General features: G+C 50.8%; 1 protein-coding gene across 1 annotated transcript; it reads left to right on the top strand.

The window, feature by feature from the left end:
- Positions 1-2,232: 2,232 nt before the first annotated feature.
- LOC147104954 (stromelysin-3-like) lies at positions 2,233-25,049 on the top strand. Its single transcript, XM_085962107.1, has 3 exons — positions 2,233-2,473; positions 18,400-18,666; positions 21,650-25,049. Exons 1-3 carry the CDS (start codon positions 2,305-2,307, stop codon positions 21,781-21,783), a joined length of 570 nt encoding a protein of 189 aa, XP_085818233.1. The 5' UTR covers positions 2,233-2,304; the 3' UTR covers positions 21,784-25,049.
- The last annotated feature ends 1,221 nt before the right edge of the window (positions 25,050-26,270 follow it).

The following is a 26,270-nucleotide window of genomic DNA, read 5'->3' as shown; positions in this document are numbered from 1 at the left end:
TTTCATTGACGCCTCAAAACCAGCGTCAAGCCCCATTTAACACTGCTCGATTGGGTTATACAGGGAAGGGATCGGGATCAGAAGGACCAGCTCACAACTGACATGATGGAAGTTAACGTGCTGATCTGGAAGTTGCTGGGGCCAATCTCTAGCTGAGATTGTAGGGTTTGGGTCACTTGTGCTGATTCCTTTCTTCCCTAGGCTGATGTACATTGGACACTGGTTCCGACCTACACTCACTAACCAATGTTAGAGGAAGCAGCCAGATTCTGACACCAGTCCATATCAGTATAAATGTTACAGTGTGGGGCACAGCCCACTGTTACTGAGCCTTAGCTGGAGAAGACCCAAGTCTGATCCTTGGTCTGTGCTGAGCTAACTGATCTGAGATGGGGCATTGTGTTTGCCTCAGGGCCCTTCGGTTGGGAGCAAAGAAGAGAAAATCGGCCAGGGTTCCTGCTCCTGTTTCCTATCCTGTTTGCAACAATTGCTGGGAAGTGTGTGAGGTGCGTGTGTGTGTCAGTGTGTCAGTGTGTGTGTGTCAGTGTGTGTGTCAGTGTGTGTGAGGTGTCTGTGTCTGTGGTGGTGTGTCTGTGTGTCTGTCTGTGTCTGTGGTGGTCTGTGTGTGTCTGTGTGTGGAGGTGTGTGTGTCTGTCTGTGTCTGTCTGTGTCTGTGGTGGTGTGTCTGTGTGTCTGTCTGTGTCTGTGGTGGTCTGTGTGTGGAGGTGTGTGTGTCTGTCTGTGTCTGTGTGTGTGTGCCTGTGCGTGTGAGGTGTGTATGTCAATGTGTGTGTGTCAGTGTGTCTGTGTGTGTCAGTGTGTGTGTGTGGGGGTGTGTGTGAGGTGTGTGTGTCTGTCTGTGTGTGTGTGCCTGTGCGTGTGAGGTGTGTATGTCAATGTGTGTGTGTCAGTGTGTCTGTGTGTGTCAGTGTGTGTGTGAGGTGTGTGTGTCTGTCTGTAGTCTGTGTGTGTGTGTCTGTGTGTGTGTGGGTGTATGTGTGTGGGTGTGTGTTTGTGTGTGAGGTGTAAGGTGTGAGTGTGAGGTGAGTGTGTGTGAGGTGTGAGTGTGTGTGACGTGTGTGCGTGCGTGTGCTCTGAGGGCACAATCTGGATGGACTGTGAGACCCCTGTGGGGGAATAGCCCGACGACCTTTACTGTTTAGTATCACATTGAATAATGGCCACTGACATCCCAGCTGGAGTCGGCACCCTCAGGAAAGGATTGGAGAAAACCTTTTTATTTGTTCTAATAATGTGGGCGTCGCTGGCAAGGCCAGCATTTATTGCCCATCCCTAGTTGCCCTTGAGAAGGTGGTGGTGAGCCGCCTTCTTGAACCGCTGCAGTCCGTGTGGTGAAGGTGCTCCCACAGTGCTGTTAGGGAGGGAGTTCCAGGATTTTGACCCAGCGATGATGAAGGAGCGGCGATATATTTCTAAGTCAGGATGGTGTGTGACTTGGAGGGGAACTTGGAGGTGGTGGTGTTCCCATGCGCCTGCTGCCCTTGTCCTTCTAGGTGGAAGAGGTCGCGGGTTTGGGAGGTGCTGCCGAAGAAGCCTTGGCGAGTTGCTGCAGTGCATCTTGTAGATGGTACACACTGCAGCCACGGTGCGCCGGTGGTGGAGGGAGTGGATATTCAGTCCCGTGGCATGGGTACCCATCAAGCGAACTCTTCTGTCCTGGATGGTGTTGAGGTTCTTGAGTGTTGATGCGGATGCACCCAGCCCAGCGAGTGTGGAATATTCCATCACCCTCCTGACTTGAGCCTTGTAGACGGTTGAGGGTTTGAGGGGTCAGGAGCAATGCTCCCCCTTATTTCTTTGGGTGCTCATGCGCAAAATTTCACATTGGAAACAACGGTCCCGGGCTGCGCAGAACCAACAGAGAGCTGCGTGGCTGCGCAGCTTAGAGGGAACATTGGTCAGGAGACGAGACACTCGCCGCAGTATACCTAGCCTCTGACCTGTTCTTGTAGCCACAGTATTTATGTGGCTGGTCCAGTTAAGTTTCTGGTCAATGGTGATCCCCAGGATGTTGATGGTGGGGGATTCGGTGATGATCGTGCTGTTGAAGGTCTGGGGGAAATGGCTGGTCTTTCTCCTGGTCATTACTGGGGGACAAACCCCAGGCTATGTTGGGGCTGCGGATGTTGTACGGGTTTCCCGTGGTGACTCTTGCAGGAGATGGGTAGAAGCCTTGTGGAGTTTCTGGGTGGTTGTGATAACTGTTGACCGGGAGCTGTGTAACTCTCATCAATTCACCATTTGCAGCCAGATGCCTGCGAGACCGACTTCGATGCGGTGTCGATGATCCGCGGGGAGCTTTTCTTTTTTAAATCCAAGTACGTGTGGAGATTGAGGGACCGACACCTGCAGCCTGGCTACCCAGCACTGGCCTCCCGGCACTGGTGGGCAATCCCTGACCATATCGATGCAGGGTTCGAGGACTCGTCCGGAAACTTCTGGTTCTTCCAAGGTTAGATTTTTTCCCTGATTTATTTTGTATATTCCTCACCCCTCTCCACCCTTCTCTAACCCCTCCAACCCATTTCTTACCCCAAACCAGCTGGGAGTGGGCTATTTATTTTTAAAAGGCTGCGTGCGGGTGTGAAATGGTGCACTCGGCCACAGAGATACAGGTCAGTGATGGTCAGAGGGGGTCTCTGGGTCAGTGATGGACAGAGGGGGTCTCTGGGTCAGTACTGGTCAGTGATGGACAGAGGGGCTCTCTGGGTCAGTGATGGACAGAGAGGGTCTCTGGGTCAGTGATGGACAGAGGGGCTCTCTGGGTCAGTGATGGACAGAGAGGGTCTCTGGGTCAATGATGGACAGAGGGGCTCTCTGGGTCAGTGATGGACAGAGGGGGTCTCTGGGTCAGTACTGGTCAGTGATGGACAGAGGGGCTCTCTGGGTCAGTGATGGACAGAGAGGGTCTCTGGGTCAGTACTGGTCAGTGATGGACAGGTGCCTCTGGGTCAGTACTGGTGGGGGGGGGCAAGTTGGTGTTGGTGTTGGGGGGTGCAGTCCGGGGATGTGATAGTTACTTTCGTCCAGTGTGAGTGACTAACTGAACCTTTCAGCTATTAAGACATTCCTGGCAACCTGAGCAGCAATGCGAGTGGCTGGTCTGGCTTTGGGGGCTCCAAGTTCCTCTTCCTCCTCCTCCTCCTCCTCCTCTTCACTGGAAGCTTCATCAGATGATGAGTGATGAGCCCCTTCTTCATCCTCCACCTTGCTCGATGACACATCTGGTGGTCATGTGGCTGTCGTACCGCTCTTGGGCTTCATTGGTGGAGTTCCTCACAGGTGTCATAAGATGTAGGAGCAGAAGTAGGTCATTTGGCCCCTCGACCCTGCGCCGCCATTCAATAAGGGGCAAGTTTGAAGGGCATATTCTTTGTCGGGTGTTGAGTCGAGTCGGAGCAGCAAGGCAAGGCAGCCTAAACAGGCTCCACAGGCAACATTCCAAGGGGAGGTCAGAATTCAAAAGTGACATCACAGCCAAACTGGTAGCTGATTGGCTGGTTGGTGAGTACTTTTCCTTCCCTTTTAAACCTTTATAAGTTGGTAAGTTCAATTAAATAGAGGTGTGATATTCATCATCTAGAATCGGGGCAGAGGGTATTTAAAAATAATAATAATAAATTTAATTAATTACATAGAATGGGAGAGCAGGTGATGTGTTACTGCTGCAATATGTGGGAGCTGGTGGACACCATTGATGTTCACAGTGATCACATTTGCAGTAAGTGCTGGCTGCTCGAGGAACTCCCGCTCCGTGTTGATGAGCTGGAGTCCGAGCTTCAAACACTGTGACACATCAGGGAGGGGGAGAGTTACCTGGACTCTGTGTTCCAGGAAGTGGTCAACCAATTAGATTAACTAATTCAGATGTAGTCCATGGTCAGGGACAGGAGGGTGTGACTATGAGTGAGGCAGGTACGGGGATCCAGGAGGTAGTGTTGGAGGAGCCGCAGCCCTTGCTCTTGTCCAACAGGTTCGAGGCTCTTACTCCCTGTGGGGACGGGAACGGGGACTGCAGGGAGGATGAGCAACCTGGCCACAGCACCGTGGAACGAGGGGCCATTCAAGTGGGGGGAGTAAAAAGAAATGTTGTAGTGGTAGGGGATAGTATCATTAGGGGGATAGATAGGGTTCTTTGCAGCCGAGAGCGAGAGTCCCGAAGGTTGTGTTGCCTGCCCGGTGCCAGGGTTAAGGACATCTCCTCTGGGCTGGAGAGAAACTTGGAGTGGGAGGGGGAGGATCCAGTTGTCATGGTCCATGTTTACCAATGACATAGATAGGACAAGGAAAGAGGTTCTGCTGAGGGAGTATGAGCAGCTAGGGGCCAAATTAAAAAGCAGAACCACAAGGGTAATAATCTCTGGGTTACTACCTGAGCCACGAGCAAATTTGGCTAGGGTAAATAAAATCAGAGAGTTAAATGCGTGGCTCAAAGACTGGTGTGGGAGAAATGGGTTTTGCTTCTTGGGACACTGGCACCAGTACTGGGACAGGAGAGAGCTGTTCCGTTGGGACAGACTTGGGCCAGTGCTGGGACTAGAATCCTGGCGAATCGAATAACTAGGGCTGTAGAGAGGGCTTTAAACTAATTAGTGGGGGGGAGGTTTCAAGAGAGCGAAAAATAAAAATGTCAGCAGAGAAGGCAATAGAGCAAGGTAGCAGTGGGGGAATTAAAAACCAGAGCGTGTCAGGAAGGGACAGAATAAATAAAGATAAAGGTAAAGTAGTAAAGGGGGTAAAAGCAGGAATAAATTGTCACAAAACATATTTAAAAGTTCTTTATCTGAATGCATGCAGCATTCGTAACAAAATAGACGAGTTGACGGTACAAATAACTACACATGGGTATGATCTGGTGGCCATTACAGAAACATGGCTGCAAGGTGACTATGACTGGGAACTAAACATCCAGGGGTATTTGACTATTAGGAAGGACAGACAGGAAGGAAAGGGAGGTGGGGTGGCTATGTTAATAAAGGATGGAATCACTGCAATAGTGAGAAATGATATTGGGTCAAAGGATCAGGATAGTGAAACAGTTTGGGTGGCGATAAGGAATAATAAGGGGAAAAAGTCACTAGTGGGCGTAGTCTATAGGCCTCCTAACAGTTGCAACTCTATTGGTCGGAGTATAAATCAGGAAATAGTTGGGGTTTGTAATAAGGGAACAGCTATAATCATGGGAGATTTTAACTTTCATATTGACTGAACAAATCAAATTGGGCAGGGCAGCCTTGAGGAAGAGTTCATAGAGTGCATTAGGGACGGGTTCCTTGAGCAGTATGTTACTGAACCAACCAGGGGGCAGGCAATCTTAGATCTGGTCCTGTGTAATGAGACAGGATTAATTAAAAATGTCCTAGTAAAGGATCCCCTTGGAATGAGTGACCATAACATGGTTGAATTCCAAATTCAGTTGGAGGGTGAGAGAGTTGGATCTCAAACCAGCGTACTAAGCTTAAATAAAGGAGACTATGAAGGTATGAGAGCAGAGTTGACTAAAGTGGACTGGGAAAATAGATTAAGGTGTAAGACGGTACATGAGCAGTGATGTACATTCAAGGAGATATTTCACAACTTTCAAGAAAAATATATTCCACTGAGGAAAAAGGGGCGTAAAAGAAAAGACAGCCATCCGTGGCTAAGTAAAGTAATAAAGGATAGTATCCGATTGAAAAGAAGGGCATATAAAGTAGCCAAATCTAGTGGGAGGATAGAAGATTGGGAAGCATTTAAAAGCCAGCAAAGAATAACTAAAAGATTAATTAAGAAAGGGAAGATAGATTATGAAAGTAAACTAGCAAAAAATATAAAAACAGATAGCAAGAGTTTCTACAGTTATATAAAAAGAAAAAGGGTGGCTAAAGTGAATGTTGGTCCCTTAGAGGACGGGACTGGGAAATTAGTAGTGGGGAACATGGAGATGGCAAAAACGCTGAACAAATATTTTGTATCAGTCTTTACAGTAGAGGACACTAAAAATATCCCAACATTGGACAAACAGGGGGCTATAGGGGGGGAGGAGCTAAACACGATTAAAATCACTAAGGAGATGGTACTCGGTAAGATAATGGGACTTAAGGCGGATAAATCCCCTGGATCTGATGGCTTACATCCTAGGGTCTTGAGAGAAGTAGCGGTAGGGATTGCGGATGCATTGGTGGTAATTTTCCAAAACTCCCTGGATTCAGGAAAGGTCCCAGCAGATTGGAAAACTGCTAATGTAACGCCCTTATTTAAAAAGGGAGGTAGACTAAAGGCTGGAAACTATAGACCAGTTAGCCTAACATATGTGGTTGGTAAAATGTTGGAGTCCATTATTAAGGAAGCAGTAACAGGACATTTGGATAAGCATAATTTAATCGGACAGAGTCAGCATGGTTTTATGAAGGTTATATTAAGGGTAAGAGGATAACTAGGGAAAAAATAGGGCCCATTAGGGACAAAAGTGGCAATCTGTGTGTGGAGCCGGAAGATGTAGGAGGGGTTCTAAATGAATTTTTTGCATCTGTTTTCATTATGGAGAAGGACGATGTAGACATAGAAATAGGGCGGGGGGACTGTGATATGCTCGAACATATTAACATCGAGAGGGAGGAGGTATTGGCGGTTTTAGCTGGCCTAAAAATGGATAAATCCCCAGGCCCGGATGAAATGTATCCCAGGCTGCTGTGTGAGGCAAAGGAAGAGATTGCGGGGGCTCTAACACATATATTCAGGACCTCTCTGGCCACAGGGGATGTGCCAGAGGACTGGAGAACCGCTAATGTAGTACCATTATTCAAGAAGGGTAGTAGGGAAAAACCGGGGAACTACAGGCCAGTGAGCCTAACATCAGTGGTAGGAAAATTATTGGAAAAAATTCTGAGGGACAAAATTTGTCTCCACTTGGAGAGGCAAGGATTAATCAGGGATAGTCAACATGGCTTTGTCAAGGGAAGATCATGTCTGACTAATTTGATTGAATTTTTTGAGGGGGTGACTAGGTGTGTGGATGAGGGTAATGCAGTGGATGTGGTATACATGGATTTCAGTAAGGCCTTCAATAAAGTCCCGCACAGGAGACTGGTCAAGAAGGTAAGAGCCCATGGAATCCAGGGTGCCTTGGCACATTGGATACAAAACTGGCTTAGTGGCAGAAGGCAGAGGGTGATGGTCGAAGGTTGTTTTTGTGACTGGAAGCCTGTGGCCAGTGGGGTACCACAGGGATCGGTGCTGGGTCCCTTGCTGTTTGTGGTCTACATTAATGACTTGGATATGAATGTAAAAGGTATGATCAGTAAGTTCGCGGATGATACAAAAATTGGTAGGGTGGTAAATAGCGAGGAGGGTAGCCTCAGTCTGCAGGACGATATAGATGGGTTGGTCAGATGGGCGGAACAGTGGCAAATGGAATTTAACCCGGAAAAGTGCGAGGTGATGCACTTTGGGGGGACTAACAAGGCAAGGGAATACACAATGAATGGAAAGACCCTAGGCAAGACGGAGGGTCAGAGGGATCTGGGTGTGCAAGTACACAGATCCCTGAAGGCGGCGGAACAGGTGGATAAGGTGGTAAAAAAGGCATATGGGATACTTGCCTTCATTAGCCGAGGCATTGAATATAAGAGCAAGGAGGTTATGATGGAGCTGTATAAAACACTGGTTAGGCCACAGCTGGAATACTGTGTGCAGTTCTGGTCGCCACACTACAGGAAGGATGTGATCGCGTTAGAGAGGGTGCAGAGGAGGTTCACCAGGATGTTACCAGGGCTGGAGCGCTTCAGCTATGAAGAGAGACTGGGCAGATTGGGTTTGTTTTCCTTGGAGCAGAGGAGGCTGAGGGGGGACATGATTGAGGTGTACAAAATTATGAGGGGCATAGATAGGATGGATGCTGAGGAGCTTTTTCCCTTAGTAGAGGGGTCAATAACTAGGGGGCATAGATTCAAGGTAAAGGGCGGGAGGTTTAGAGGGGATTTGAGAAAGAACTTTTTCACCCAGAGGGTGGTTGGAGTCTGGAACTCACTGCCTGAAAGGGTTGTGGAGGCAGGAACCCTCACAACATTTAAGAAGCATTTGGATGAGCACTTGAAATGCCATAGCATACAAGGCTACGGACCAAATGCTGGAATATGGGATTAGATTAGACAGGGCTTGATGGCCGGCGCGGACACGATGGGCCGAAGGGCCTCTATCCGTGCTGTATTACTCTATGACTCTATGACTCTAAGTCATGTTTGACAAATTTGCTCGAATGCTTTGAGGACGTAACAAACAGGGTGGATAAAGGGGAACCAGTGGATGGGGTGTATTTGGACTTCCAAAAGGCATTTGACAAGGTGCCACACAAAAGATTACTGCACACGATAAAAAATCACGGGATTGGGGGTAATATACTGGCATGGGTGGAAGATTGGCTACCTAACAGAAAACAGAGAGTTGGGATAAATGGTTCATTCTCGGGTTGGCAATCAGTAACTAGTGGTGTTCCGCAGGGGTCAGTACTGGGACCCCAACTCTTTACAATCTATATTAACGATTTGGAAGAGGGGACCGAGTGCAACATATCCAAGTTTGCTGATGATACAAAGATGGGAGGGAAAGCAGTGAGTGAGGAGGACATAGACAGGCTAAGTGAGTGGGCAGAAATTTGGCACATGGAATATAATGTTGGAAAGTGTGAAGTTATGCACTTTGGCAGAAAAAATCAAAGAGCAAGTTACTATCTAAATGGAGAGAAACTGCAAAGTGCTACAGTACAAAGGGATCTGGGGGTCCTGGTGCATGAAACACAGAAGGTTAGTATGCAGGTACAGCAGGTGATCAGGAAGGCCAATGGAATCTTGGCTTTTATTGCAAGGGGGATGGAGTATAAAAGCAGGGAAGTCTTGCTTCAGTTATACAGGGTATTGGTGAGGCCACACCTGGAATACTGCGTACAGTTTTGGTTTCCATATTTAAGAAAAGATATACTTGCTCTCGAGGCAGTTCAGAGAAGGTTCACTCGGTTGATTCCGGAGATGAGGGGGTTGACTTATGAGGAAAGGTTGAGTAGGTTGGGCCTCTACTCATTGGAATTCAGAAGAATGAGAGGCGATCTTATCGAAACATATAAGATTGTGAGGGGGCTTGATCGGGTGGATGCGGTGAGGATGTTTCCACTGATGGGTGAGACTGGAACTAGGGGGCATAATCTTAGAATAAGGGGCTGCCCTTTCAAAACTGAGATAAGGAGAAACTTCTTCACTCAGAGGGTAGTAAATCTATGGAAATTGCTACCCCAGAGAGCTGTGGAAGCTGCGACATTAAATAAATTTAAAACGGAGATAGACAGTTTCCTAGCTGATAAGGGAATTAGGGGTGACGGGGAGCGGGCAGGGAAGTGTACGTGAGTCTAGGTTCGGATCAGCCATGATCCTATTGAATGGCGGAGCAGGCCCGAGGGGCCGTATGGCCTACTCCTGCTTCTACTTCTTATGTTCTTATGTCTCCTAAGAGCCACCCCTTCAAACTGTTTCCAAGTATGAAGAGTTCGGGATGTTGGATTGCCGCAGAACGAAAGCATCACGGCAGCTCCTGGGAATCTGGCGCACAGCTGCATAAACCTCTGGTGGTTGCACACCAGCTGCACATTGATGGAATGGAACCCCTTGCAGTTGACTAATATGCCTGGTTAATCTAGTGGTCCTTGGATTGTCACATGTGCAATCAATGGCACCCTCTACCTGTGGGAAGCCAGTCACAGATGCGAATCCGAGTGCCAACTCATTCAGGCTATTGTCGTCACAGGGGAAGTTGACATAAGTTGACGCCTTGCCAAACAACCAATCCATCAACTGCCATATACATTTATGTGCAGCTGACTGGGAGATCCTGGATATGTCTCTGGCGGTGCCCTGGAAAGAGCCAGAAGCAAATAAATTGAGAGCAGTGGTAGAAACATAGAAAAATAGGAGCAGGAGTCGGCCATTCAGCCCTTTGAGTCTGCTCTGCCATTCAATATGATCATGGCTGATCCTCTATCTCAATACCATATTCCAACTCTCTCCCCATAACCGTTGATGCCTTTTGTGTCTAGAAATCTATCTACCTCCTTCTTAAATATATTCAGTGACTTGGCCTCCACAGCCTTCTGTGGTAGAGAATTCCACAGGTTCTCCACCCTCTGAGTGGAGAAATTTCTCCTCATCTCAGTCCTAAATGTCCTACCCTGTATCCTGAGACTGTGACCCCTCATTCTAGACTCCGCCCAGCCAGGGGAAACATCCTCCCTGCATCCAGTCTGTCTAGCCCTGTCAGAATTTTATACATTTCAATGAGATCCCCTCTCATTCTAGTGAATATAAGCCTAGTCGACCCAATCTCTCCTCATACGACAGTCCTGCCATCCCAGGAATCAGTCTGGTGAACCTTCACTGCACTCCCTCTATGGCAAGTATATCCTCTCTTAGGTAAGGAGATCAAAACTGCACACAGTACTCCAGGTGTGGTCTCACCAAGGCCCTGTATAACTGTAGTAAGACATCCTTGCTCCTGTACTCAAATCCTCTTGCAATGAAGGCCAACATACCATTTGCCTTCCTAACTGCTTGCTGCACCTGCATGTTTGCTTTCAGTGACTGGTGTACAAGGACACCCAGGTCCCTCTGTACATCAACATTTCCCAATCTAGCACCATTTAAATAATACTCTGCCTTTCTGTTTTTCCTACCGAAGTGGATAACTTCACATTTATTCACGTTATACTGCATCTGCCATGTATTTGCCCACTCACTCAACTTGTCTAAATCACCTTGAAGCCTCTTTGCATCCTCCTCACAACTCACAATCCCTCCTCGTTTTGTGTCGTCAGCAAACTTGGAAATATTACCTTTGGTTCCCTCATCCAAATCATTGATATATATTGTGAATAGCTGGGGCCCGAGCACTGATCCCTGCGGTACCCCACCAGTCACCCACCGCCTGCCACTCTGAAAAAGACCCATTTATTCCTACTCTCTGTTTCCTGTCTGTTAACCAATTTTCTGTCCATGCCAGTATATTACCCCCAATCCCATGTGCTTTAATTTTGCACACTAACCTCTTATGTGGGACTTTATTAAAGGCCTTCTGAAAATCCAAATACACCACATCCACTGGTTCTCCCTTATCTATTCTACCAGTTACATCCTCAAAAAACTCCAGTAGGTTTGTCAAACACGATTTCCCTTTCATAAATCCATGTTGACTTTGTCTAATCCCGTTGATATTTTCGAAGTGTCCTGTTATCACATCCTTTATAATAGACTCTAGCATTTTCCCTACTACTGATGTTAGGCTAACCGGTCTGTAGTTCCCTGCTTTCTCTCTCCCTCTTTTAAATAGTGGGGTTACATTTGCCACCCTCCAATCTGCAGGACCTGTTCCATAAGCTATAGAATTTTGGAAGATGACAATCAATACATCCACTATTTCCATGGCTACCTCTTTTAGTACTCTGGGATGCAGATTATCAGGCCCTGGGGATTTATCTGCTTTCAGTCCCATTAATTTTTCCAGCACTTTTTTTACTAAAACTAATTTCCTTTCATTCCTCCTTCTCACTAGACCCTTGGTTCCCTAGCATTTCTGGGAAGTTATTTGTGTCCTCTTCCGTGACGACACAACCAAAGTATTTGTTTAATTGCTCTGCCATTTCCTTGTTCCCCATTATAAATTCTCCCGTTTCAGACTGTAAGGGACCTACATTTGTCTTCACTAATCTTTTTCTTTTTACATACTTGTAGAAGCTTTTACAGTCTGCTTTTATGTTCCTTGAAAGTTTACTCTCATACTCTGTTTTTCCCCTCTTAATTAATCTCTTGGTCCTTTTTTGCTGAACTCTAAACTGCTCCCAATCCTCAGGCTTGTTACTTTTTCTGGCAACTTTATATGACTCCTCTTTGGATCTAATACTATTCTTAATTTCTTTTGTTAGCCATGGTTGGGCCGCTTTTCCTTTTGTGTTTTTGCGCCAGAAAGGAATGTTTAACTGTTGCAATTCATGCATTCGTTCCTTAAATGTTAACCATTGCCTATCCACCGTCATGCCTTTTAATGAAGCTCCCCAATCTATCATAGCCAACTCCCTCCTCATACCATCATAGTTTCCCTTGTTTAGATTTAGGACCCTAGTTTCAGATTGGACACTAGGGGGGCACGGTGGCATAGTGGTTAGCACTGTTGCCTCACAGCGCCAGGGACCCGGGTTCGAATCCGGCCTCGGGCGACTGTCTGTGTGGAGTTTGCACATTCTCCCTGTGTCTGCGTGGGTTTCCTCCGGGGGCTCCGGTTTCCTCCCACAGTCCAAAGATGTGCAGGTTAGGTTGATTTGGCTATGATAAATTGACCCTTAGTGTTAGGGGATTAAATACGTGGGGTTACGGGGATAGGGTGGGATATGTGTCGGTGCAGGCTCGATGGGCCGAAATGGCCTCTATCTGCACTGTAGATTCTGTGATTCTGTGATCTTCACTTTCCATCTTAATGAAGAATTCTATCATGTTATGGTCACTCTTCCCTAACGGACCCCGCACAACAAGATTATTAATGAACCCCTTCTCATTGCACAATACCCAATCTAGGAAAGCCTGTTCCCTAGTTGGCTCCTTAACGTACTGGTCTAAAAACCATCTCGTACACACTCCAGGAATTCATCCTCCACAGTATTATTGCTAATTTGGTTTGGCCAGTCTATATGTAGATTAAAGTCACCCATGATTACTGTAGTACCCTTGTTACATGCATCTCTAATTTCCTGTTTGATGCCATCCCCTACATTACCACTACTGTTTGGAGGCCTATAGACAATTCCCACCAATGTTTTCTGCCCATTGGTGCTTCTTAGCTCCACCCAGACTGATTCTACATCTTTATTTTCTGAGCCAATATCCTCTCTCACTATTGCTCTGATTTCATCCTTTACTAACAACGCCACCCCACCTCCTTTTCCTTTTTGCCTGTCCTTCCTAAATACCGAATATCCTTGGATATTCAGCTCCCAGCCTTGGTCACCCTGCAGCCAAGTCTCCGTAATCGCAATTATATCGTATCCGTTTTCATCTATTTGCGCAGTTAATTCATCTACCTTATTACGAATGCTTCGTGCATTCAGAGACAGTGGCCTAGAAATTCACTGGCCTTAGCGCCGCTTTTGAGGCGCTAGGGGGCCTAGCGCCGAAGTTATGGCCAGTTTAGAAATTGACAGGGGCCCTAAATCGGCGTTAGGCCGGTAGCGCTGCGCCGGCACCGATGACGTCATCGGTTTGTGCAGCGTCCCGGTTGCCATGGTAACCCGCCCGAACTCGGAAATTGAGTTGCGGCCGCCTCGCCCGTGGCAGCCGCAAGCAACGTTCTGGCAGAGGTGCCTTACAGAACTTTGCGCCGGCGCATTAAAGGGCCCGCGGCGGCCGGCCGCTTTCCCGCCGGCCGCCTGGCCGCAGCTCCCTCCCCGGACTTCCCCCCCACCCCCCCCCCCGGAACAGAAGCAAGCCCGGCACTTGTCCGAGGTGCCGGGCTCATTTTTAAAAAGATTATCGCGGGCCGCGGCCGGGTGCAGGCAGCTCCTCCTTAACGGTAGGAGGAGGCCTGCACTTCCCGAGCCTGCCGCACCGCAGCGGGCGCCGGAATAGCGCCGCAATGCGGCGCGTGGCGCCAGTTTTGAGGCGCTGAGACCCCTCAGTAGCGCCAGCAGCCGTTTGGGCGCGGCGCTACTGAATTTTTGGCGCGCGCAGGGGGACTTAGCGCCGGCACTAACTTCCGGCGCTAAAGCCCTCGCTGCGCCAAAACCGAATTTCTAGGCCAGTGTCTTTAGATTTGTCTTTTTAACATTTTTAGACATCTTAACATTTTTTTGTACTATGGCCCTATTTGTCTTATTACCATTTTTTCTTACCTGGACCTTATTTGCTAGTGCACTCCTTTGTTTGTACGCTCTGACCCTTCCTGACACAATCTGGTTATCCTTACCCCAATCACTTTCACACACTGCTTCATTGTCTTTTCTTTTCTTTTTATCATTCTAGATTTCTCTCCACTGGGACCCTTCCCCCCCCCCCCCCCCCTTATTTAGATTAAAGCCCTATCTACCTCCCTAGTTATTCGATTCGCTAGATCTCTGGTCCCAGCATGGTTCAGGTGTAGCCTGTCCCAATGGAACAGCTCTCTCTTTCCCCAGTACTGGTGCCAATGCCCCACAAATCAAAACCCACTTCTCCCACACCAATCTTTGAGCCACGCTTTCATCTCCCTGATCCTATTGACCCTATGCCAATGTGCTCGTGGCTCCGGTAATAATCCAGAGCTTTTGACCTTTGTGGTTCTGCTTTTTAATTTAGTCCCTAGCTGCTGAAACTCTCTCAGCAGAAGCTTTTTCTCAGTCCTACCTGTGTCGTTGGTACCGACGTGGACCACGACAACTGGATCCTCCCCCTCCCACTCCAAGTTCTTCTCCAGCCTGGAGGAGATATCCTTTACCCTGGCACCGGGTAGGCAACACAGCCTTCGGGACTCACGCTTCTGGCTGCAGCGAACAGTGTCTATCCCCCTAACTATACTGTCGCCTACTACAACCACCTTCCTTTTTACTCCCCCCACTTACACAGTGCTGGCAATGCGTGGCCACCAGGTCCAGCAGGGAGCAGGTCTTCTTCTAGAGGCTGCAGATGTCTGCCACCACCTGACATGACAATCTGAGCCTCCAGAAGCACTGCTCTTCAGAGAGGTCAAGAAAGCTGTGCCTCTGTCTGTACATCCTGTTACATCGGTGATCCTACTGCAACCTCGACCCCTCGCCGATGGTCCCCCTCGCTGTTGCCCCCCTCCCTCGCTGTTGCCCCTCTGCCTCGCTGTTGCCCCCTCTCTCGCTGTTGCCCCCCCCTCTCGCTGTTGCCCCCCTCGCTCGCTGTTGCCCCCTCTCGCTGTTGCCCCCCCTCTCGCTGTTGCCCCCCTCTCTCGCTGTTGCCCCCCCTCGCTGTTGCCCCCCCTCTCGCTGTTGCCCCCTCTCTCGCTGTTGCCCCCCTCTCGCTGTTGCCCCCCTCGCTGTTGCCCCCCTCTCGCTGTTGCCCCCCTCTCGCAGTTGCCCCTCTCTCGCTGTTGCCCCCCCCTCGCTGTTGCCCCCTCCCCTGCTGCTGTCCCCTCCCCCACTGCTGCCCCCCCTCCCTCGCTGTTGCCCCCCTCTCGCTGTTGCCCCCCCTCTCTCACTGTTGCCCCCCCTCTCGCTGTTGCCCCCCTCTCTCGCTGTTGCCCCCCCTCTCGCTGTTGCCCCCCTCCCTCGCTGTTGTCCACCTGAATCTTGCTCCACACCAGGCTGTTGCTGCTGCTGATTGTGTTTCTCCTCTGAAGTCCAGTCTAAAGCAGCCATGGTGTCGCCCATCCTGATGTTCTCTGTGTGAACACCTCCAAACTTTACCAATATGTCTGTTACCACAAGAACTCCCAGCAAACCGTTTAGCAGAGGGAGCAGAGAAAGCAGCTGTGAGCACATCGGACACCTGAGCTTTAACCATCCCCATGAAGAACCGCTCGATCTCGCCTCAGTGTTACTGCCGAGTGCCCGGAAACCCGAGCTGGAGGCGGTAAATTCAAATTCCAGTCTGAATGTGAGGGCAGTCCCCTCATTTACATATGATAATGAAGGATCCTCATTTACATACGATAATTTTGCTCGTTTTGAAAAGTTCCACTCAAACTCATTTGCATAACGCCACGCAAACTCTGCCATGAACCAGCGCAATCGGGCAGCATTTTAATACCGAACTTTTTTAAAAATTTCCTTGATATATTTAAGAGTGGTAACTTGGTGCAGCTTCGTTAGTACAGCTGAAAATGAGTTTATCACAAAAAATAAGTGTCAATTCACCACCTGTGAGTAACTGAAAATGACTTTTAAAAAATATACAAAACTCTTTTCTGATGAGATTGGGGTACAATAGTCAGGACCTTAGCAAATTTTTTTTTAATTTCAAAAAAACCTTTCTAAAAGTTTCGGTGTTCTTGCGGCCAAAAATTCCAGCTTCAATTTTGGAGCCTCCCAGAAGGCCTGCAAACAAGCGGGATTAGCGGAAATTCCCAATGGTGATGAATTGACCCTGGGGGCTCAGCCTGTTTGTGGGCGGGGCCTGCTTCTACAGCGATGTTTCTAAAACTAGCGCAGAAGATCGCGGAAACTCCAGTTGTGCGGAACGCAATTTGCGCCTAGAATTCTGCAATCTTTTGCGCCACTTACGCCAATATCGGGGGATTTGCACTGAAAAAACCAGTGCAATGGAGTGGAAACTCCAGACCCTGATATTTTTACCCCCACCACAGCCACCTCTCCCCAAATCGTTAGTTAAAATTGAGCCCTATGTGGCAATATTGGTCAGTGATGGACGGGAGGGACTCTGATGCTCAGTGGACGGGAGGGACTCTGATGGTCAGTGGACTGGAGGGACTCTGATGGTCAGTGATGGACGGGAGGGACTCTGATGGTCAGTGAAGGACGGGAGGGACACTGATGGTCAGCAATGGACGGGAGGGACACTGATGGTCAGCAATGGACGGGAGGGACTCTGATGGTCAGTGATGGACAGGAGGGACTCTGATGGTCAGTGAACGGGAGAGACTCTAATGGTCAGTGGACAGGAGGGACTCTGATGATCAGTGAATGGGAGAGACTCTGATGGTCAGTGGACGGGAGGGACTCTGATGGTCAGTGATGGACGGGAGGGACTCTGATGCTCAGTGGACGGGAGGGACTCTGATGGTCAGTGGACGGGAGGGACTCTGATGGTCAGTGATGGACGGGAGGGACTCTGATGGTCAGTGAAGGACGGGAGGGACACTGATGGTCAGCAATGGACGGGAGGGACTCTGATGGTCAGTGATGGACAGGAGGGACTCTGATGGTCAGTGAACGGGAGAGACTCTGATGGTCAGTGGACGGGAGGGACTCTGATGGTCAGTGATGGACGGGAGGGACTCTGATGGTCAGTGAAGGACGGGAGGGACACTGATGGTCAGCAATGGACGGGAGGGACTCTGATGGTCAGTGATGGACAGGAGGGACTCTGATGGTCAGTGAACGGGAGAGACTCTGATGGTCAGTGGACAGGAGGGACTCTGATGGTCAGTGAACGGGAGAGACTCTGATGGTCAGTGGACGGGAGGGACTCTGATGGTCAGTGATGGACGGGAGGGACTCTGATGGTCAGTGAAGGACGGGAGGGACACTGATGGTCAGCAATGGACGGGAGGGACTCTGATGGTCAGTGATGGACAGGAGGGACTCTGATGGTCAGTGAACAGGAGAGACTCTGATGGTCAGTGGACGGGAGGGACTCTGATGGTCAGTGATGGATGGGAGGGACTCTGATGGTCAGTGGACGGGAGAGACTCTGGTGGTCAGTGATGGATGGGAGGGACTCTGATGGTCAGTGATGGACGGGAGGGACTCTGATGGTCAGCGATGGATGGGAGGGACTCTGATGGTCAGTGAAGGACGGGAGGGACTCTATTGGTCACTGGTGTCTAGAGAAACTTTTTGGGTCCATTCTGGTGAGGAATCATGGCTGTTTGTGGAGCAGCCTGCAGCAGACCTTTAAAGTCTGCTGGGACCAATGGACGGATCATGTATAGTGTACACCCCATGCATTGATAAATGAAAATCGCGTCAGGATCCGATAAGCGTCATAGGACCCAAGTTTATATATTTAAAGAGAGTTCATGCACCAGAGGGAGGGGCTTCAATGGGAGGATCCGTGTATCAGAAGGAGGGGCTTCGATGGTAGTGTCCATGTACCAGAGGGTGGGACTTCGATGGGACATTTCATGTACCAGAGGGAGGGGCTTCGATGGGAGGGTCCACGTACCAGAGGGAGGGGCTTTGATGGAACATTTCATGTATCAGAGGGAGCGGCTTTGATGGGAGGGTTCATGTACCAGAGGGAGGGGCTTCGATGGGAGGGTCCATGTACCAGAGGGAGGGGCTTCGATGGGAGGGTCCATGTACCAGAGGGAGGGGCTTCGATGGGAGGGTCCATGTACCAGAGGGAGGGGCTTCGATGGGAGGGTCCATGTACCAGAGGGAGGGGCTTCGATGGGAGGGTCCATGTACCAGAGGGAGGGGCTTTGATGGGAGGGTCCATGTACCAGAGGGAGGGGCTTCGATGGGAGGGTCCATGTACCAGAGGGAGGGGTTTCGATAGGCTGAATGCCATTTTTCCCTCCCTGTCTAGTTCTTCACGTCAATCTGGGATGGGTTTGAACCCAGGTCCCGAAGGTGAAAAGTCAGTGTTTATCTCGTGCACTGCCCAGTCCCCCAGCAGACCTTTGTTATGTTTGTGAACTTGCTCTGCTCCCATGATTCTCAGCACCGTCATCACGTCCATTTTCTTCCAGGCTCCAATTACTGGATCTATGACGGAGAAAATCAAGTGTCGGGGCCCAAGTTAATCTCCGAGCTGGGACTGTCTGCCGGGGAGGTCCAGGCTGCTCTAATGTGGGGCTTGGAGCAGAATAAGAAGATCTATTTCTTTAAAGGAAGCAATTACTGGCGATTCGATGCAAACAAAAGCGGTGGGGCCGTGGACAGTATCTACCCACGCAGTATCATCGACTGGCGAGGTATCCCTCCCGACATCGACGGGACATTCGAGGACCAGTATGGTGAGCAGCCTCTGACGTGGTGCACCCCCAGGCTGTAGTTGGGCGGGGTGAAATCTTGTTGACCAATGAACAGGTTTTTAATGTAATTTCCCCTCCTTTCCTTTCCTGAGGTGTTGACTCATGCGGGGGTTCTATGGGCTGCAGCTCGCTCCCTCGTGGGGCGTTTAATGGTGAGTGCCAAGGGGACATCACAGTTGAGCTAAACCCTGCCCTCACCCAATGCCCACACCTCTCTATCCAATTGTAGTGCCTCTACTGGGATTAGCTATCTCACCAGGGATACCGCCTGGGACCTTCCCTCCTGTATAGCTCATTCCCACACCTGGGGGGACTTCCATCCACTGACCCATCAAGGCTATTGAAGGGTTGAGAGTCTCGCTCCCCCAGTTCAATGAACACCTGAGCAGGATCATTTCTGATAGTTTAGTAAAAAGGCCACGTTTTCTTTTAATTGGCGCACTGTGGGAGCACCTTCGGCACACGGACTGCAGCAGTTCAAGAAGAAGGTCCATCACCTCTTCTCCAGGGCAACTAGGGATGGACAATAAATGCTGACCTTGCCAGCAACGCCCACAACCCCAGAATTAATAAAAACAGAAGCAATCTTGGAGCTGGGTGACCTGTTGTGCTGCCCTGATGGTGTCTCTGAAGAGGAGAGGTCTAGAGCGGCTCCATGGGAAGCAACTAGGACAGCAGCTTCAGCCTGGAAGACATTGTGGATCCACTGATCCCAAGGTCACACAATGTGGGCTGGGTTGCAGAGTCCCCAGTCCCAGTTTCTGTTACCCCAGGTAGTGTGCAGGCCAGTTTAAAGTCTATGGAGTCACTCGGGGATCTCCAAGGACTCTCACTGATCACTTGAAGGGTGTGAGTCTTGGGGTAGAGAAACAAAGGGATCTCGGAGTACAAATACACAAATCACTAACAATTGCGACGCAGGTTAGCAAGGCCATAAAAAAAAACAAGCACTAGGGTTTATTTCTAGAGGTATAGAATTGAAAAGTAGGGAAGTTATGTATCGAACCTTGGTTAGACCACACTTGGAGTACTCGGTACAGTTCTGGTCGCCATATTATAAAAAGGATATAGAGGCACTGGAGAGGGTGCAGAGAAGATTTACAAGGATGATACCAGAAATGCGAGGGTTTACCTGTCAGGAAAGGATGAACAGGCTGGGTCTCTTTTCTCTTGAAAAAAGAAGGCTGAGGGGTGACCTAATAGAGGTCTTTAAAATTATGAGAGGTTTTGATAGAGTGGATACAGAGAGAGTGTTTCCACTTGTGGGGAAGATCATAACTAGAGGCCATCAATATAAGATAGTCACCAAGAAATCCAATAGGGAATTCAGAAGAAACTTCTTTACCCAGAGAGTGGTGAGAATGTGGAACTCGCTGCCACAGGGAGTGGTTGAAGTGAATAGTATAGATGCATTTAAGGGGATGCTAGACAAGCAAATGAGGGAGAAGGGAATAGAGGGTTATTCTGATAGATTTAGATGAGGAAAGACGGGAGGAGGCTCGAGTGGAGCATAAACACCGGCATGGACTGGTTGGGCCAAATGGCCTGTTTCTGTGCCGTATATCCTGTGTAATCCTTTGTAGATAATAAATGCTATAGAAGAGGTAAATCTGAAACATTACTTCAAACTAAACTATGACAGTAGGACAAAAGAGCAGCAAAAGGCAAATTGAGGACTACAGACAGGAGTGGTCAACATGGAGTGTATTCTCAGACAGTAGTGGAGGCGGAAACTCTAGAATCATTTCAGAAACACTGGATGCTTTGAGGGAGGGACTGTAGGGTTTCCCAGGTCCATGAGCTAGATGGGTTAAATGGCCTTCCTCACCCACTGGTATTCATCCTGTGATCGTGTAAAGAATGGCGTATCCCATGGGCCATTTAAACACTCAGCCATTTTGGTTCAAAGATTCTCTTCTGGTCCATCAAATCCAGATTTTTTATTAAATAGGAATTTGGCTGATAGATTGGTTGGCAAGTTTTCTGGTGTAGAATTGTTCTCTGAATCAACACAATTAAAGGGACAGCGTACATCAGAAACTGTTATCCAAGCCAACATTCAAGTAACCCACTGTTACGAGCACCGTGTGATGTGGTACTGAGCCATATAGACCAGAAGGTCTCTGGTCAGATACCAGGACTCTGCAGTTCACTGGTATCAGTAAGAGTGACTGTGATGCTGTTGGATTTTTGTAAAAACCCAACTGGTTCACTAATGTCTTTTGAGGAAGGAAACCTGTCGTCCTTACCCGGTCTGGCCCACATGTGACTCCAGTCACTCAGTTGTATCAAACTGTTCAGGAAGACGGGCGATCACCACCTTCTTGGGACAACACGTGATGGGTAATAACCGCCTGCATTGCCAGCAATGGGCACATCCCGAGATCAACTGGCCTCACTAACGCATGAGGGGCGGCTACTTGGTCAAGTTACAAGAAGGCGGCCAGCACCCATGGAACCATGCCTCAGGTGGTGTCAAGGCTAATAGGGGTAGAAGAACGAAAAACGGGGAGAAAATTTGAAGAAAGACTCATTAAAACGTTCTCTGGGTTTCACTAAGTACGTATTAAGAGTTGTCGATGTGCCATCCAGTAGCACAGTGCATGTTCAGCCTCGTTCCATTCTACTGAATACCTGACTTTAGCTGTGGTGTTGTAGCGAGGTACTGACTGGGGCAAGTTTCTACCCTATGGGAGAAGGCGCGATCATGCCGGACTGGGGTCAGTACTGGGTCCAGAGAGGCAAAGGGAGAAAAGGGTAACTGGAGGAGAAATCACACTTTCAGCCAGGCTCTAGGGCCAATATATCTTGGGGTGAACACCATACAAGGACATTTTGCTGGCTAGCTGACCAGCTGTGCCTTACATACCATTGACACGATAAAGATTTTTACGGTAAATCACAACATGAAACTACCCTGGGACCTGTATTCTTTGCGTCTTAACTCTGACCTCTTTGTTGGCAGGTTATGCTTACTTTCTCCGAGGGAGATATTACTGGAAGTTTGACCCCGTGCAGGTGAAGGTACAGGAAGGCTACCCACGGCTGATAGGCCACGACTTCTTTGGATGTGCCTCTTCCCCTCAGCCATACACATGACTCCGAAAGATGCTCAGGGCTGCTGGAGCTACTCTTGGAGATTCTTCTGAACCCGATTCTGTGACCTTCCCGCCTACCCTTCACTCTGGGTCTTTCCCATTTCCCCACTTACTTTCCTGGGATTTTCTTCTGGACAATGATCCAGAGTTGGGTTGAACCTCGACAAACGGCAAGATGGAAGGAAGAGTTGGCATAAGTGTGCCTTCGTTTGGCCCTGTAGTCTGGAATGAATGAGGGCCCCATCTGTTTAGCATAGCTGCTCCTCTCTACACAACATAGTGCAAAGACCTCAGGACTGCCCCTCAGAAGAAAGCTAATATAGCACAGATATCTGGCCACCCCTTCAGCTTGGCAGAGACCATTACATTATCTGTATCACTTGATACCTTCTGGGCCTTGGCAATATTTTGGGGAGGGAGAAAACTTTACCTTTCATGTAAAGATCTGTAATCCCATTTGGAGGCTTAGCATGACCATTCAATGATTATTCCCATAGCAACATAGAGGCCATTCAGGGTCAGGGGTGACGTGGGGGATGGACTCCCGCCCACTGGGCATCCATATTGGGAGCCGTGAGCTGCAATCACAAGATTGCCAAGTGCGCACTCCCAGCGGGCGGGAGTCCATTCCAGCATTGGGCAACTTGCCCTGTGTGATAACGGCCAGGTTGTCTGAAGAATGAAGTCACTTTGTAGAGAAGTGATGAGACACCAGGTTTGTCCACAATGTCAAACACCCCAGCAATCTGACTGGCTTCTAAAACCACATTAAGTAAAGAAGTTGAATTGTAAGCCTGGTAGCTCAGTGGGTGTTTACTGCCCCTGTATGGTGGTAAACTGCACAGGTCAGTAGGTTGCAGGTTCGATCCCTGGTCTGTGCTGAGGTTGGCAGCTGCAAGTGGCTTCAACTCGCATTTTCTCCAATAACGATCCCATGCCTCACGGTGACCCATGGTTAATGGTCCCACGCCTCACGGTGACCCGTGGTTAACAGTCCCACACCTCACGGTGACCCGTGGTTAATGGTCCCATGCCTCACGGTGACCCGTGGTTAATGGTCCCACGCCTCACAGTGACCCGTGGTTAATGGTCTCACACCTAATGTGACCCGTGGTTAATGGTCCCACACCTCACGGTGACCCGTGGTTAATGGTCCCACGCCTCACGGTGACCCGTGGTTAATGGTCCCACGCCACATGTGACCCGTGGTTAATGGTCCCATGCCTCACGGTGACCTGTGGTTAATGGTCCCACGCCTCATGTGACCCGTGGTTAATGGTCCCATGCCTCACGGTGACCCGTGGTTAATGGTCCCACGCCTCATGTGACCCGTGGTTAATGGTCCCACGCCTCACGGTGACCCGTGGTTAATGGTCCCACGCCTCATGTGACCCGTGGTTAATGGTCCCACGCCTCACGGTGACCCGTGGTTAATGGTCCCACGCCTCACGGTGACCCGTGGTTAATGGTCCCACGCCTCACGGTGACCCATGGTTAACGGTCCCACACCTCATGTGACCCGTGGTTAATGGTCCCACGCCTCATGTGACCCGTGGTTAATGGTCCCACGCCTCACGGTGACCCATGGTTAATGGTCCCACGCATCACGGTGACCCGTGGTTAATGGTCCCACGCCTCACAGTGACCCGTGGTTAATGGTCTCACGCCTCACGGTGACCCATGGTTAACGGTCCCACGCCTCACGGTGACCCGTGGTTAATGGTCCCACACATCACAGTGACCTGTGGTTAACGGTCCCACGCATCACGGTGACCCGTGGTTAATGGTCCCACGCCTCACAGTGACCCGTGGTTAATGGTCTCACGCCTCACGGTGACCCATGGTTAACGGTCTCACGGTGACCCATGGTTAATGGTCCCACACATCACAGTGACCTGTGGTTAACGGTCCCACACCTCATGGTGACCCGTGATTAACGGTCCCACACTCCGATTCACATTGTTCTTCAAAACTAGAGTAAGTTGTGTACTTTTTTCTTTTGCTTAAATTTTCTCCCCTCCCCTGTAAATAGTGACTGGCTCCTGTTGGGTCCAGTTCCACTAGCACCAGCAGCCCTCACTCAAATGGGCATACTTCACACATGAGTCCAGACAGAGAGTGCCAGCAGAGCATTCGACTGTGGGAGCCATCACAGCCCACATGATCCTGCCATTACCCACCCACTGCCCGATCCTGCCCTTGCCCCTGACCCCGGGCAGTGGTGAATGGGACCCCAGGCAGTGGGACCCCAGACAGTGGTGACTGGGACCCCCGGCAGTGGTGAATGGGACCCTGGACAGTGGGACCCCGGGCAGTGGTGAATGGGACCCCGGACAGTGGGACCCTGGAGAGTGGGACCCCGGGCAGTGGTGAATGGGACCCCAGGCAGTGGGACCCCGGACAGTGGTGACTGGGACCCCGGACAGTGGTGAATGGGACCCTGGACAGTGGGATCCCGGGCAGTGGTGAATGGGACCCCGGACAGTGGGACCCCGGACAGTGGGACCCCGGACAGTGGGACCCCGGGCAGTGGTGAATGGGACCCCGGACAATGGGACCCTGGACAATGGGACCCCGGACAGTGGGACCCCGGGCAGTGGTGAATGGGACCCCGGACAATGGGACCCCAGACAGTGGGACCCCGGACAGTGGGACCCTGGGCAGTGGTGAATGGGACCCTGGACAATGGGACCCCGGACAATGGGACCCCGGGCAGTGGTGAATGGGACCCTGGACAATGGGACCCCAGGCAGTAGTGAATGGGACGCCGGACAATGGGACCCCGGGCAGTGGGACCCCGGGCAGTGGTGAATGGGACCCCGGGCAGTGGTGAATGGGACGCCGGACAATGGGACCCCGGGCAGTGGGACCCCGGGCAGTGGTGAATGGGACCCCGGGCAGTGGGACCCCGGACAATGGTGAATGGGACCCCGGGCAGTGGGACCCCGGACAATGGTGAATGGGACCCCGGGCAGTGGGACCCCGGACAATGGTGAATGGGACCCCGGGCAGTGGGACCCCGGACAGTGGTGAATGGGACCCTGGACAGTGGTGAATGGGACCCTGGACAGTGGTGAATGGGACCCTGGACAGTGGGACCCCGGACAGTGGTGAATGGGACCCCAGACAGTGGTGAATGGGACCCTGGACAGTGGGACCCCGGACAGTGGTGAATGGGACCCCAGACAGTGGTGAATGGGACCCCGGACAGTGGTGAATGGGACCCCGGACAGTGGTGAATGGGACCCCGGACAGTGGTGAATGGGACCCCGGACAGTGGTGAATGGGACCCTGGACAGTGGGACCCCGGACAGTGGTGACTGGGACCCTGGACAGTGGGACCCCGGACAGTGGTGAATGGGACCCCGGACAGTGGTGAATGGGACCCTGGACAGTGGTGAATGGGACCCCGGACAGTGGTGAATGGGACCCTGGACAGTGGGACCCCGGACAGTGGTGACTGGGACCCTGGACAGTGGGACCCCGGACAGTGGTGAATGGGACCCCGGACAGTGGTGAATGGGACCCTGGACAGTGGTGAATGGGACCCTGGACAGTGGTGAATGGGACCCCGGGCAATGGGACCCTGGACAGTGGTGAATGGTACCCTGGACAGTGGTGAATGGGACCCCGGGCAATGGGACCCCGGACAGTGGTGAATGGGACCCCGGACAGTGGTGAATGGGACCCCGGGCAGTGGTGAATGGGACCCCGGGCAGTGGGACCCCAGACAATGGTGAATGGGACCCCGGACAGTGGCACCCCGGGCAGTGGTGACTGGGACCCCGGGCAGTGGTGAATGGGACCCTGGACAGTGGTGAATGGGACCCTGGACAGTGGTGAATGGGACCCTGGACAGTGGTGAATGGGACCCTGGACAGTGGTGAATGGGACCCTGGACAGTGGTGAATGGGACCCTGGACAGTGGGACCCCGGACAGTGGTGAATGGGACCCCGGACAGTGGTGAATGGGACCCCGGACAGTGGTGAATGGGACCCCGGACAGTGGTGAATGGGACCCCGGACAGTGGTGAATGGGATCCCGGACAGTGGTGAATGGGACCCTGGACAGTGGTGAATGGGACCCCGGACAGTGGCACCCCGGGCAGTGGTGAATGGGACCCCGGACAGTGGTGAATGGGACCCTGGACTGTGGTGAATGGGACCCTGGACAGTGGTGAATGGGACCCTGGACAGTGGTGAATGGGACCCTGGACAGTGGTGAATGGGACCCTGGACTGTGGTGAATGGGACCCTGGACAGTGGTGAATGGGACCCCGGACAGTGGTGAATGGGACCCTGGACAGTGGTGAATGGGACCCTGGACTGTGGTGAATGGGACCCTGGACAGTGGTGAATGGGACCCCGGACAGTGGCACCCCGGGCAGTGGTGAATGGGACCCCGGGCAGTGGGACCCCGGGCAGTGGTGAATGGGACCCTGGACAGTGGGACCCCAGACAGTGGTGAATGGGACCCTGGACAGTGGG

Source organism: Somniosus microcephalus, chromosome 19 (genome assembly GCF_052327205.1).
Source record: "Somniosus microcephalus isolate GS21.2 chromosome 19, FLI_Smic_1.0, whole genome shotgun sequence".
In the NCBI taxonomy this organism is placed as follows: Eukaryota; Metazoa; Chordata; class Chondrichthyes; order Squaliformes; family Somniosidae; genus Somniosus; species Somniosus microcephalus.
The sequence above is the reverse complement of the archived record's forward strand: the minus strand, read 5'-3'. Positions and strand labels throughout refer to the sequence as shown.

What these genes read in the sequence shown, in the direction of transcription:
- LOC147104954 (XM_085962107.1), top strand. Translation starts at nt 2,305, where the DNA reads ATGATCCGCGGGGAGCTTTTCTTTTTTAAATCCAAGTACGTGTGGAGA. An exon ending in AAACTTCTGGTTCTTCCAAG is followed by an intron (nt 2,474 to 18,399) that starts GTTAGATTTTTT and finishes ATTTTCTTCCAG; the next exon opens with GCTCCAATTACTGGATCTAT. An exon ending in GACATTCGAGGACCAGTATG is followed by an intron (nt 18,667 to 21,649) that starts GTGAGCAGCCTC and finishes CTTTGTTGGCAG; the next exon opens with GTTATGCTTACTTTCTCCGA.